We start from the raw sequence: 13,095 nt of genomic DNA, 5'->3' as shown, positions 1-13,095 counted from the left end.
GCCTGTGACTTTGACTCCAAACAGGAAAATGTGAGCAGTCAGAGGTTAAAGTGGATTCAGCAGGTGGGGGAACCTGAAATCAGCCGAATGTCTCAGTGTGGGAAAATAATCATAGCTCACAATCATCTACTGAGAGCTCCAGTGGAGCTAAGTTTTCTTAGTGCAGGCTGTACACACAGGTGTGCTCGCACCTGAATTCAACCAGATGTGAGCAGATGTTTCAATTGTCCTGGCTGGTTTCATCCTCCACGCTGTGTATGCTGTCTTTATATTAGACAGTCACACACTGGTCTTTACTTTAAACCATCACTGTGCAGCAGACTCACCTGTTCATCCTGCACTAACCTGCAGCCTTTAAATAACAGTCAGTCTGTTTAGCAGCAGCTTTATGAACAAACATCATGTGACACGTACAGATTTAACAACACTTCCATGTGAGCTTTAAACGAGCATCCTTCCTGTGACTCTAAGCTCTCTGCTTCCTCTCCTCCTTTCTTATCTGTCTCCATCTCTGAGTGAACGTAGCTCTCTGTCTTTTCTGTCCCTGACAAATAAGCAGCTGGACTTTAGCGGCAGCACACTGTGGGACAAACTGCACACACACAGTTTGTGTGTTTGCTGGTGTTTGTTGACACTTGAAAACGTTACTCCCTTTGTGCTCACTCCTCTCCTGCAGCAGTAGCCAGATGCCGAAGTTGCTTTGATGATTGAAGGCTCGCAGTGACGAAATAACTGCGAGCCGGTACCGGTCCGAGGCCCGGGGATTGGGGACCGCTGCTGTATAAGACAGTTTCCATTTGTCCTAAAAACAAATAAACATTGCATTACAAAAAAATGCAGGAAGTAAAAATAAAAAAGTTGTCAGAGAAAAACTACCCAGCTAAAGTACAGATACCTGAAAATTCTACAAATACTTGAAGTATTTGTACTTAGTTACTTCCCAGCTCTGGATAGATTCCTGTGTCAGTGCTCTGCTGCAGCTCTCAGAGGCTGAAGCTGGAGGCTGTGTTTCCTCCTGTGAGCAGCAGAGGGCAGCGTTTCACTGAACAGCTTCACCTCTGAGACTCTGCTGTGAGTAGAAACATGTTCAGTTTGTTTCTGCTGGGATGTTTTACTGTCTTCATGCTGAATGGAGCTCCTGCTTCACTTTGTGAGTCACAGTTTGGTCCCTGAGGCCGGCGACCACATCAGAGGGTGGCGAGCTCATCAGGGCCCAACAATTGTGCGTTTTCTCTTCTTCTTCATCAGGTCTTTTTCTGCTGCGATGCCTGTTCCGCTCTGTTACAGTTTTACTCCTTTTTACTCCAAGTGAAATGGATGCAATTAAAACACGCTGATTTGATCTGAAGTGAAACTAAAGCTAAGAAGCTCTGCAGAAGGCTAAAGTTACCTGACAGCGCCCTCTAGTGGGAGCTTGGTCAAATCATTTGACACAAATAATTAATAAATTATAACAAAAGAAATACTGATAAAATACTGATGAGTAATGTTTAAATTAAGAGAATGAAGATGGATTTTTGTTTGTGATCAATTCTGCTGGCGGACTTCATCTAAATTAATGCTAATAATCTGTTTTTTATGCAGATTTGTATGATCTAGCTGTTCTGCTCTGATGATTTTCAAAATAATTTCCATTGTTTGAAATCAGGGAGATGAATTCTTAACTTGGAGGAAATATTTTAAAAGAATCAAATAGTTAAAAAAATCTGAAAATAAATAAATAAATTTAAAAATAAAACTCATGAAGGACGTGCTGCACTCTGCAGACATGTTAAAAAATGTTTGAAAATCAGAAAAATGTGAAACGGAAGAGATTATCATTATTCATTTATCTATAATTTATTGTATCTTTGTTTTGGTGAAATCTGATTATGAAAGTGTTGCCGGGCATAAAAGTCAGTATGTAAATCGAGCCTTTTCACTCAGATAATGAGAGTTTGTTATCCTTCCATTTTATTGAATTATTTGTTGTCATTTATTTATTTTTGGGGGACATTTTGTTTGTTTTGTTTGTTGTTGTTTTTGTAAAAACAAACAAACAAAAAACCCCAAATCATTGAAAAACTAACTGTAATAACAGCAGACTCCCCACTAGGGGTCAGTGTTTTACCACATGCAGGCTGAGGTCTGGTGGTGCAGAGGTTGCAGGTCCTGCTTTCAGACCTCAGTAAATACATTTATCGATCATTTTTAAATTTAAAATCATATTTTTTTTACCTGCTGTCGCAAATTTTTCATATCTGGGATTAAACAAAAAACATCATATGTAAATCTCCAAAAGTTGATTCTGTTCATCTGGACGTCTTCAGAGGGAGAAACGTTTCGTCATCATGTCTGTGAAGGTTCTCAGTCATCCAGGTCATCGTAGTCAAAGGAGCTTGCAAAGAAAAGCGTCTGGACTTCTTAATGTTGCTTGAAGACGTTTCACCTCTCATCCGAGAAGCTTCTTCAGTTCTAAGGTCAAATGGTGGAGAGTCCCAGATATAAACCTAGTGGGAGTTTCCCCCCACAGAGGGACAAAAGGACCCCCTGATGATCCTCTAATCGCCTGAGCCAAGGTGGGAAACTGGGCGTGGGTCCCAATCAGCCAGAGTTTCGGGTGAGCTCATTGTGAAACCTGGCCCCACCTTATCATGCGAATTCCTGAGGTCAGATGGCCCAGGATGTGAGTGGGCGTTAAGGCGTCTGGGAAGGATCTCAAAACTGGATTATAGATGGCAGACAGTTGGTGTCGTAAACCATCAGGTGACGTCTTCAGTCTCAGCTGACCGCAGGTTTCAATCTTATAAACAGGACATTTACATAATGACTGAAACCAGCCCACTGAAGGAACAATGGGCTGTGAGGTCAGTTCCTTAATCTTAATTATGCAAATTCTCATGACCACTGATCAATAACCATGAGTCCCAGTCACAGAGAGTTGGGGAATGGCTGCAATCACAGCATGTAAGATGGTGAGAGATGTACCCTTAGGCCCCTCCTCCATTCAGAGATGGTCTTTCCCTTTTCACGTAAATGGCCTCCTTGACTCCGCCCTCAAACCAGCGTTCCTCCCTGTCCAGGATGTTACATCCTCATCATGGAAAGAGTGTCCACTGGCCTGTAGGTGTGAACAGACTGCAGAGCCCAGGGCCCTATTTCAGGAAGCCGGTTTAGTGCAAACTCTGAGTAAGTATACCCTGAGTTAACGAAAACTCTGGGTTTTCGGTTTCACACAGCGATTAATTCTGAGTGAGTCACTATGACGACACACTCCGTGAAGCTAACCTGCCCCCTAGCAGGTTTACTTCAACTAACCCTGACTGTCTCCGCCTCTTTGTCAGAAACCTGACAGTAGGAAGTGTCAGACATGGCGTGCTCCTTCCTTGAAGAGCCAGTAGATGTTGAAGCCCAAATTCTCCGCAGAGCTCTCCGCCGGGAGAGAGTGATTAGAGCGCGTTTGGACATTTTATCATTTCCTGATGATTTCCTGTGTGAACGTTACCGTTTTTCAGCACAATCTATAATTTATTTGAATAACATCCTCAGGCCTAATATTGCTCATGTGACACATCGCGGACATGCTCTCAGTTCTGTACATATTATTTGTATTGCACTTCGGTTTTTTGCAAACGGGAGCTTTCTGTATAATATTGGTGACGCTGAGCACGTTTCCAAGGCTACCGTCTGTCGGGCAGTCAGGAATGTTACAGTTGCACTGAAACGTCTCCTGTACTCGTCTGTGGTGTTCCCCGGTCATAGACCCACAAGATTTATCAAAGAGGGATGCCACAAAATTGCAGGTATCAGGATGAACAAAACGTAATGTATGATGTGGTGATACTTGAACTACTACTTAAATTTTACATTTATTTTCACGGTTCCCAGGCGTGATTGGCTGTATAGATGGTACTCACATTCCAATCATTGTTCCTTCAGTAAATGAAGGAGACTATGTGAACAGGAAGTCTTTCCACAGCATTAATGTACAGGTACATAGTTCCCTGTAGCATTTTTAACTCTGAGTTTTCTAAACCGGCTTCCTGAAATAGGGCCCTGGTGTTTGTTTACATCATCAGGAACACCTGACACCTTTCCCAGCACGCACGCCTCAGCAGACCAGTTTGCTGTTTGCTTTGCAAACATTCATCATCCTGTTTGCATCTCAAACATTTCCTGCAAACAGGTTCGGAGCACATCGTGGAGTCAAAGCGATCGTCACATCAGCAGCTAGTTTTCACAGGAGTTAACCCACAAACAGATGGTGGGGGGGGGTCACCCTGCTGGGTGGGTGGCGTTGGCACCTGAGCTTTCTAATACAACAACTATCATTTTAAAATTGATACCCATTCATACCATGGGTCTGGGATTCATTTGGACTGAGTCACATTAACGATTTCTGTTTTTCCCGCAGAATCGATTCCTTTTTTCTGAACATGCTGTTTGGGCTTAAAATTACTTTTGTTGAAATGGCTGATGTGTGATTGGTGGAACCAACACCAGAGCGAATATTGTAGGCTCTTCAGCTAACCGTGAACCCGACCCAAACTGAGCTGGGCACGTTCAGGGCTGCCAGGGAGGCTGATGTGGCCTCGCCTGGCTCTGCAGCTCTCTGGTGAAGGCTATGCAAAAGCTTCCTGATCTTCTGCTCCTGCTCAGCGAGGGCCTCCTGGAGCTCAAGGATCTTCTCCAGGTAAGAGTCCAGGTGGTTGTTCAGGCCATCATTGGTGAGCCTCGTGTTGTCAGAGATGTTGACGAAGCATCGTGACCGAAGACTTTGCTTGTTGCCGACAGACGAGTGAGCTGCTTTCCTTTGACTTTATTAAATATCTTCATCGTCACAGAGCAGAAGAATTAAATTTAAGCAGCCCAGCGCTGCCCGAGGGCCAGATTTATCCAGAAACTATTAGCTCAACCACACAGTCACTGTTTATTTATGAATGAAAACTGTTTCTGTTATATAAACACCGTCGTTCTCCTTCAGCGACCTCTCTTCAGTCACACCCGTCGTGCCGTTTCCGGACTAAATCATGTTATTTACGCTTTCCTGACTCCTCGTGGCGTACTTCTCTTGGCACTTTGTTGATCATCAGTATAAATGACAGAACTCTCTGTATCTGATGCTCTGTGGGAATCTGAGCTGTGTGGTCCATAAATTAAAGCAAGTTTAGTGCTGTACATATAAGATCACCAAACGCTGAGTGCTGGGGTCAGAGCGTCACAGTTCACACACATCTTAAGGAAAGGAGCTCTGACTGTCATACTGATGACATCAAGCCACACCTGAACCAGAGACAGCGGCAGGAGAAGCTTACCTGGGCGAGGACAAAATGACTTGAGACACCAGAGGAAGTCGAGAGAGGCACAGATGGATTTGGGGTCGTGTGCTGGTGGTTGGTTCGTGGTGTCAGTGAAACATCTGTCAGGAGATCTCGGAGGGCTTCGTGCGCTCATCCACTGACGAGCTTTCTGGAGTTGCTGATTTCCTCGTGCAGCAGCACCTATGAGCTGCTCACAGCGTCAGACCTGAGGTCAGATGTTCTTACTGTGTTTGATTTTCCAGCAACTCTCCTGAACCCCACAGAGTCTGAGACACTCAGGTAACATCCAGGTGAGCTGATCGCCTCCATGCTATGCTTCGTATTAAAGGAGCCCCAACCGAACACGAGAGCATTAATGTGCTTTCCAGAAACATTTTTGATCCAAATGAGGAAAATCTTGTAATAGTTTTTCACGACCTAGAAGCCATAATCAATAACGATTGTTTCTAAAGGTTTCAGATATTTCCCTTCATGTGTAATGAGTACACAAAGAGCTGCAGCTCTGAACAAACATGTCTGGATGTGTTTGGTGGATCTTATCGGTGTTATCGGTCCTGTGCTGGTCTGTTAGTCACACTGAAAGAAGTCTGATCAGTTCTGTTGAAGTGCATCGCAGAGCGGCGACTCCCTGCTGTCACACGTCAGTGACTCACTGAGCTGCTGAACAAAGACCTTTACACTCATGCAGGTAAGAAAACACACCTGAGCAAACTTTATGGCAGTCCTGCATGCACGACTGTCATAAAGCTGAGGACGACTGCTGCTAACCAGCACACACACTCAGACTGTCTGCAAATACTGATGCTGCAAATCAACCAATCAGATCACACGAGAGCCGCTCCGTGTCAGGATCTGCATCCCACAATTCAGTTCACAGCTGGAGTGAAACACGGAAACTCAAAGTAGAATTCACGTTCCACCAGTTGCAGCGAGTCATCCTGAAGCAGACCATCGCAGCACCGCGTCCGCCTGCTGCTCTGATGGTCCCGTTATGAAACGCCGTTAGTCTGACGCTGATGTAGCGGGACTCGAACCTTCCACATAATTGAGCTTCTGTCTCATCAGTCCACTGAACATTTCCCCAGACGTTTCGGGGATCATCCCCTTGCAGCTCTCCAATGGAAAGCCTTAGAAATGTCTCTGTAAGCCAGACTGACGGACCTCAGTGACTTTGTTTCTCAGCTGTGAGCTCTGAGCCTCCTGACCTGCTGTCTGTCTACACTACGTGGTGCAAGACCAAAGCCAGGAAGCTCATGATGGACCCCTCCCATCCCAACAATGGACTCTTCTCACTGTTGAGGTCTGGGAAGCGCTTTCCTTAAGACCAGAACAGGCTGGACTCTCTCTTATACATCAGCAACTGTTTATTTGCACTTTATAATTTCCTAAATTTGTTCATCTGCACTTTGAATTTATGTTTTTTTTTTTACCTTAAATTTTACTGTAAAGTTTTACATTTTAATTTGAATATTATGTACATTTCTTGGTAATTTAGTTTTATGTTTACTTTTATGTTTAGTTTTTTATGGTCGGCATTGCACAGCAACATTTCACTGCGTGTTGTACTATGATTGCATACGTGACAAATAAAATTTGTGCTGCTTTTAGACATGGAGTCGCCTGCTTTGCTCCAGCAGACAGGCAAGCACTAAGAGAATTTTAAAACCTCCTCACTTTGTACAGCAGTTATGATGAAGGGTAAGTGTCTATAATTTGTCTGCAAATGTGTGTAATCTGTAATTTTTGCTGCATTTATGGGGACGGATTCAATGCTGGAGCCTCTGCTGGACGTTAGAGGAACTGCAGCTCTGAATGTTGATGTTCATTCATTTAACTGTATTTAGACATTTAAAAAGTGTAATGTCGCTGCTCAGAGGGAGAGAGAACTGAAACACACACATTGATCAGTTCATCAGGAGAGTTTTATTTGTGCACTTCTGAGAACGTTTAGGAACGTGTTGACGGATGTTTGTCGTCTCATTTCGTCTCCTGAGTTTCAGTGGTCACCTCTCCGTCCTCAGTGATCTCTTTGGTGACAATCAACACTTTGCGAGTGGTGGTTTTGGAGGAAGACGAGCTGTGGGAAACACAGAGACACAAATCCAGTTAATGTATCATCCTTTCAGCAAAAGCTACCTGTGCTGTAATTCAACATAGCAGTTGATTGAGATCAGTGCAGAGGTGCATCTGCTAACTTTCATATTAGGACGTTTAATCAGAGATCAGTAGCAAAGTGTTTGAAACCAAATCAGTGGGAAACGTGTAGCAGTAGCTGGTTCCTGATGATGGACGTGTGCCTGCTCACCTGTCCAGTTCTCCATCCAGCAGCCTTCTGTACTCTGCAATCTCCATCTCCAGCCTGGTTTTGATGTCAAGCAGCATCTGGTAATCTTGTCGCTGACGCTCCAGGTCGGCCCTCAGCTGCATCAACTGTTCTTCAAGAGACGTCACCTGCCGCTGGTAACCTGCCAGCATGCTGGCGTACCTGCTCTGGGTTTCGGCTAGAGTGTGCTCCAGAGACTTTTTCTGGGGATGAGAAGAAAGAGTCTCAGAAGATTTGCAGAATCGAACACTGAGGAAAAGTCAGCAGTCAAAGGTTAAAACTCACCATACTGAGCTGCGCTTGGAGCTCGATCTCCACACTTTGCAGGCTTCGTTTGAGCTCTGTGATCTCAGAGCGAGAAGACTGAAGAACCTCTGTGCTCTCAGTGACCGTCTTATTCAGCTCATCAGACTGGAAACACACAGACACACACACAGACACACACACACACACAGACACGCACACACAGACACACAGACACACACACAGACACACACAGACACACACACAGACACACACACACACACAGACACACACACAGACACACACAGACACACACGCACACAGACACACACAGAGACACACACACACACACACACACACACAGACACACAGACACAGACACACACAGAGACACACACAGAGACACACACACACAGAAAAAACACACACACACACACCACACAGACACACAGACCACACCAGACAACAGACACCACAGACACACACAACACACAGACACCACACACAGACACACACACGACACACAGACACACACAGACAGACACACACAGACACAGCACCACACACACAGCACCACACAGAACAGCACCACAAGACCGCACACACAGACACACACAGACACGCACAAAGACACACACAGACACACACAGACAGACACACACAGACACAGACACACACACACACACACAGACACGCACACAGACACAGACACACACACAGACACACAAAGACCACGCACACCACACAGACACCACACAGACACCACACAGAAACAGACAGCACACAGACACACACAGACACCACACACAGCACCACCAGACACGCACCAAAGACAACACACACCACAGGACACACACAGACCACCACACACGACACACACACAGACAGCACCACACAGAACACCAGACAGCACAAAGACACACACACACACACGACACACACAACAACGACACGACCACAGCACACACAGACACAACACAGACACACGACACACACACACACACACACACACACAGACACACACACACAGACACACACAGACACGCACACACAGACACACACACAGACACACACACCACACACACACACCACCAGACACACACACAACAGACACAACACAGAACACACACACAGACGACACGCACACACAGACACACACACACACAGACACACACACAGACCAGCCACCAGACACAACACACCAGACACGCACACACAGACACCACACACAGACCACACACAGACACACACACACAGACACGCCCACAGACACACACAGACACGCACACACAGACACACACACACCAGACCAACACACAACAGACACAGCACACAGCACAGCACACACACACACAGACACACACACAGGACAGCACACACAGACACACAGACACCACAGACACAGCACACACACGACCACACACAAGACCCACACAGACACACACACAGACACGCAGCACACACAGACACACCAGACACGCACACACAGACCACACACACAGACACACACCAGACACCACACACACACACAGACACACACCAAGACACACGCACACCACACACGCACAACAGCACACCACACAGACACACACACAGACACGCACCACACAGCACGCACACACAGAACACAACACACACCACACACGCACACACAGACACACACACAGACAACACACAGACACACACACAACACAGACACGCACACACAGACACGCACACACGCACACACAGACACACACACAGACACACACAGACACACACACACAGACACGCACACACAGACACACACACAGACACACACAACCAGACACACACAGACACACACACAGACACGCACACACAGACACACACAGACACACACACAGACACGCACACACAGACACACACAGACACACACACAGACACGCACACACAGACACACACAGACACACACACAGACACACACAGACACACACACACAAAAGTCAGAAACACATCTGAAATGGTTGCAGGACCAACATCAGCACCTATGCAGGCGACACTTTGCTGGCTTGATTTAATATGATGTTGCCTTATGCCAGGACACTTTAACTCTACGAGCACGTAGGAGCAAAATCAATGTTTAAGAGTAAAAGTTTTACTAATAGATCTTTACAGTTTTTTACTAAATCAGAGATTGAGTGCAGTTCCTCCTGTTGCCACTAGACTGCGTTAATAAACTCTAAGTTTTACTGGGGAAAACTCATCTTTTAGCCTTTGCTGTCACAAAGAGCTTCTGTTTCAGCTGTGTTTGTCTAAACAGATCGTATCTCAGACGAATTCATGGCTGTTTTGCGGTTAAGTCTCACCTTGGTCTGGAACCAGGCCTCCAGGTCTCTGCGGTTCTTGGTAGCAACGTTCTCGTAGTGATCTCTGATTTGGGCCATAACTGCATTCAGATCCTCCTGAGGAGCAGCATCCACCTCCACGTTCACCTGACCGCTCATCTGGGAGCGCAGCGCGAGCAAGTCCTGCGGAAGAAGAAAGCATCGCCCGTAATGCAGAGATGGAGCTTTAATAACTAATAATTCATGCAATAAGTTTTACTTTGGGTCTTGAATTTCAGTCTTCTCTCTAAACACATCAGCCTGTTCTAAGTCTAATAGTTTATAAATGTGCAATCATAGTTATTTCATCCATTTAATTATTATTTTCTTCATAGTTGGTCTCTGGTTTTACTCCCACCTCCTCGTGGTTCTTCTTCAGGTGGATGAGTTCCTCCTTCAGAGACTCGATCTGCATCTCCAGGTCGGATCTCGTCATCGTCAGCTCGTCGAGGACCTTCCTCAGCCCAGCGATGTCAGCCTCCACACTCTGACGCATGCTCAGCTCGTTCTCGTACCTGTACAGCAACGAGCAGCATCGAATGAGTCATCCAAACCGTGGGAGCTGTGGGAGCTGGACCTACTTTACATCTCAGTGGGAAGCCTGGTGTGGATGGTGGGTGTTTTTTTGCATGTGGTCACATGAGAGAGTTTTAGGGTTACTTGCAAATATTTCTGGAGATGCTCAGTCCCAAACATCAGAACTCTGATCTTGGAATTCAGAATCCATCCTTTAGAGTTTCTTTGCTTAGTGGTGGATGCAGCTTAAATACTGAAGCAGTGCATTCGACGTGCACTAACCCCAGAAGATTGAAAGTGACTCACTTCATTTTGAAGTCGTCAGCAGCCAGCTTGGCGTTATCAATCGTCAGGTAAAGGGATCCATTTGTGTTGGTGGCGTCCAGGATCTAAAACAGAAGGAGGAAATATTCAGGCCTTAACTGTGGAGTGTTGTTGGGATGAGGATATCATGTGACAGGCGTGGCTCCCTGCCCCGGCCTCACCGCCAGTTCACCACCTGCTGCAGAAATGATTAACAAACAATAAGAATATGCAAAGTGCAAACAAATTCCCCCTCGTGGTTTCATGTACAACCAGAGAGGTGACCTCGGGTGTGGCCGCACCTGCAGGAAGTCACAGATCCTGCTGCAGGGCGCGTCGGAGAGGGGGGTCGGTTTCACGCACCTCCCGTGTTTCACATGACCTCACAGCTCTATTCTCTCTTTTGTGTCTCGTCTTAGTGGCATCTCACCAAGACGTTTCACTGAGAACGAACTCGAGCCAAAAACGTCACCACATATAAAAGTGCAACATGTCTGACATGGAAAACCATCAAGCAGCAGCCGAGCTCCGGCAGGACGAGCCGCCGCACGCCCTCCCCAGATCCTCCTCATGATACACTTTGGTATTTTCGCCATGTTTACAGATGAGAAAGAAGCTGCTCTCACCTTGTCCTGCAGGTCCTTTATGGTGGCGTAGTAGGCAGAGTAGTCGTTCCCCTCTACTTTGGTCTTCTTCTCAAGGAACTCCTTGATCTTCAGCTCCAGGTTGGCATTGGCCGTCTCCAGGTTGCGCACCTTCTCCAGGTAGGAGGCCAGGCGGTCGTTCAGGTTCTGCATGGCCATCTTCTTGTTGTCTGAGATATCAACGGCGTCGGCCAGCTCGAAGCCACCAGACCCGAGACCTGCGGCAGCAGAGGAGAAGTTCCTGGGAGCGCTTGTGCTGGAGATGCGGACGTTGTGTCCCCCGGCGCCGCCGTACATGCTGTCGGCCCTCATGGAGCCGGGGCGAGATCCTGAGAGACGGTAGGACAGGTTGGACATGCTGGAGACTTTTTTCTGCTCTGGACAGAGACGAGGAGAGAATGAACCGGAGACCAGCTCAAGCTGCTTTTATGCAGGTGAGGGAGGGATTCAGATACGGCCCCCGCCCCAGCGCAGCACTCCACCCATACCCCCACCCCCACCATGCCTCGGGGCAGGCTGAAAGGAATTTTGTATGTGCCTTTCGAAATCTACGTCCATACCTGAGTCTCTGAGGTGAGTGGGTGTCCCCCCCTCCTCAGATCTGATTCATCGTTTCAAACCGAAGTGTCCTCTCTCCCACGTCCAACGGATTCCTGCCATCGTGTCGCAGCCTGTCTGTTGTTTCTGTGTGTTGTTTTTGTGCCCTGCAGGCCTGCAGCTGCTCCTCCTCCTGCTTATTGTGCAACCAAACAATGAAACACTTTGTTCCCGGCCTGCATTCTGCCTCCACCTGCTGTCAGCAAACACGGAGGGACAGCGCTCCACACCAACATCAGGACAAGAACAACACGGAAAAACACGGAAACACGATTATCTAAGATATTCGTGTGACGAGGCTGTGATTGGTGTGTTTGTCACGCTACGAATCAGGAACTGCTGTTTGAGTAAATAAATGAAATCAAAATCTTCAGACAGTGAAGCATACGTCTGTACATGCTCACACTTCTTAATGTAGTGTTTCAGTTCAAATGTTTAATGAGGTTTATATTAGCCTGTAGTGCAAATATGGTCCCTGAAGGGTTTGATTCACCTCAAGGTCAAAGGTCAAACCTTCCTGTACTCTTCATTTTACTCGACAGTGACCTTCTTGTGTCATTAAATAAAAAACAAAAAACAAAAAATAAGGTGACAAACCACACTCCAAGAAATGCTGCGTTATTTTCAGCTGCTGGGTAAAAGCCGCAGGTTCGTGCGTCGGGTTATTGTCACCAAATACTGGTTCAGAAATCATGACTCAGGAGTCGGTGATGTGCCGGGTTCTTCAAGAACTTGACTACTTCTGTTGGGTCATCGGTCGGGTAGCTTTGATCAAATATTGGGTCAAAATTCCACCCAAGTGTTGGGTTGAAGATAAGCCTGAG

The 13,095-nt window shown here is 46.6% G+C and overlaps 1 protein-coding gene across 1 annotated transcript; it reads right to left on the bottom strand.

Moving 5' to 3' along the window:
• Positions 1-7,204: 7,204 nt before the first annotated feature.
• On the bottom strand, positions 7,205-12,083 carry LOC113020132 (keratin, type I cytoskeletal 13-like). The gene is made up of 7 exons (XM_026163843.1): positions 11,657-12,083; positions 11,034-11,116; positions 10,570-10,726; positions 10,194-10,355; positions 7,909-8,034; positions 7,606-7,826; positions 7,205-7,377 (listed from the first exon to the last, which is right to left on the bottom strand). Exons 1-7 carry the CDS (start codon positions 12,029-12,031, stop codon positions 7,278-7,280), a joined length of 1,224 nt encoding a protein of 407 aa, XP_026019628.1. The 5' UTR covers positions 12,032-12,083; the 3' UTR covers positions 7,205-7,277.
• Positions 12,084-13,095: the final 1,012 nt, after the last annotated feature.

This window comes from Astatotilapia calliptera, chromosome 4 (assembly GCF_900246225.1).
Source record: "Astatotilapia calliptera chromosome 4, fAstCal1.2, whole genome shotgun sequence".
NCBI classification, from domain to species: Eukaryota; Metazoa; Chordata; class Actinopteri; order Cichliformes; family Cichlidae; genus Astatotilapia; species Astatotilapia calliptera.
The sequence above is the reverse complement of the archived record's forward strand: the minus strand, read 5'-3'. Positions and strand labels throughout refer to the sequence as shown.

Bases quoted from the DNA above. Each gene is read 5' to 3' on its own strand.
- LOC113020132 (XM_026163843.1), bottom strand. From the start codon at position 12,031: ATGTCCAACCTGTCCTACCGTCTCTCAGGATCTCGCCCCGGCTCCATG. The intron at 11,117-11,656 runs GTGAGAGCAGCT...CTTCTGTTTTAG, and splicing joins TAAAGGACCTGCAGGACAAG to ATCCTGGACGCCACCAACAC. The intron at 10,356-10,569 runs GTGGGAGTAAAA...CTTCTTCCGCAG, and splicing joins TGAAGAAGAACCACGAGGAG to GACTTGCTCGCGCTGCGCTC.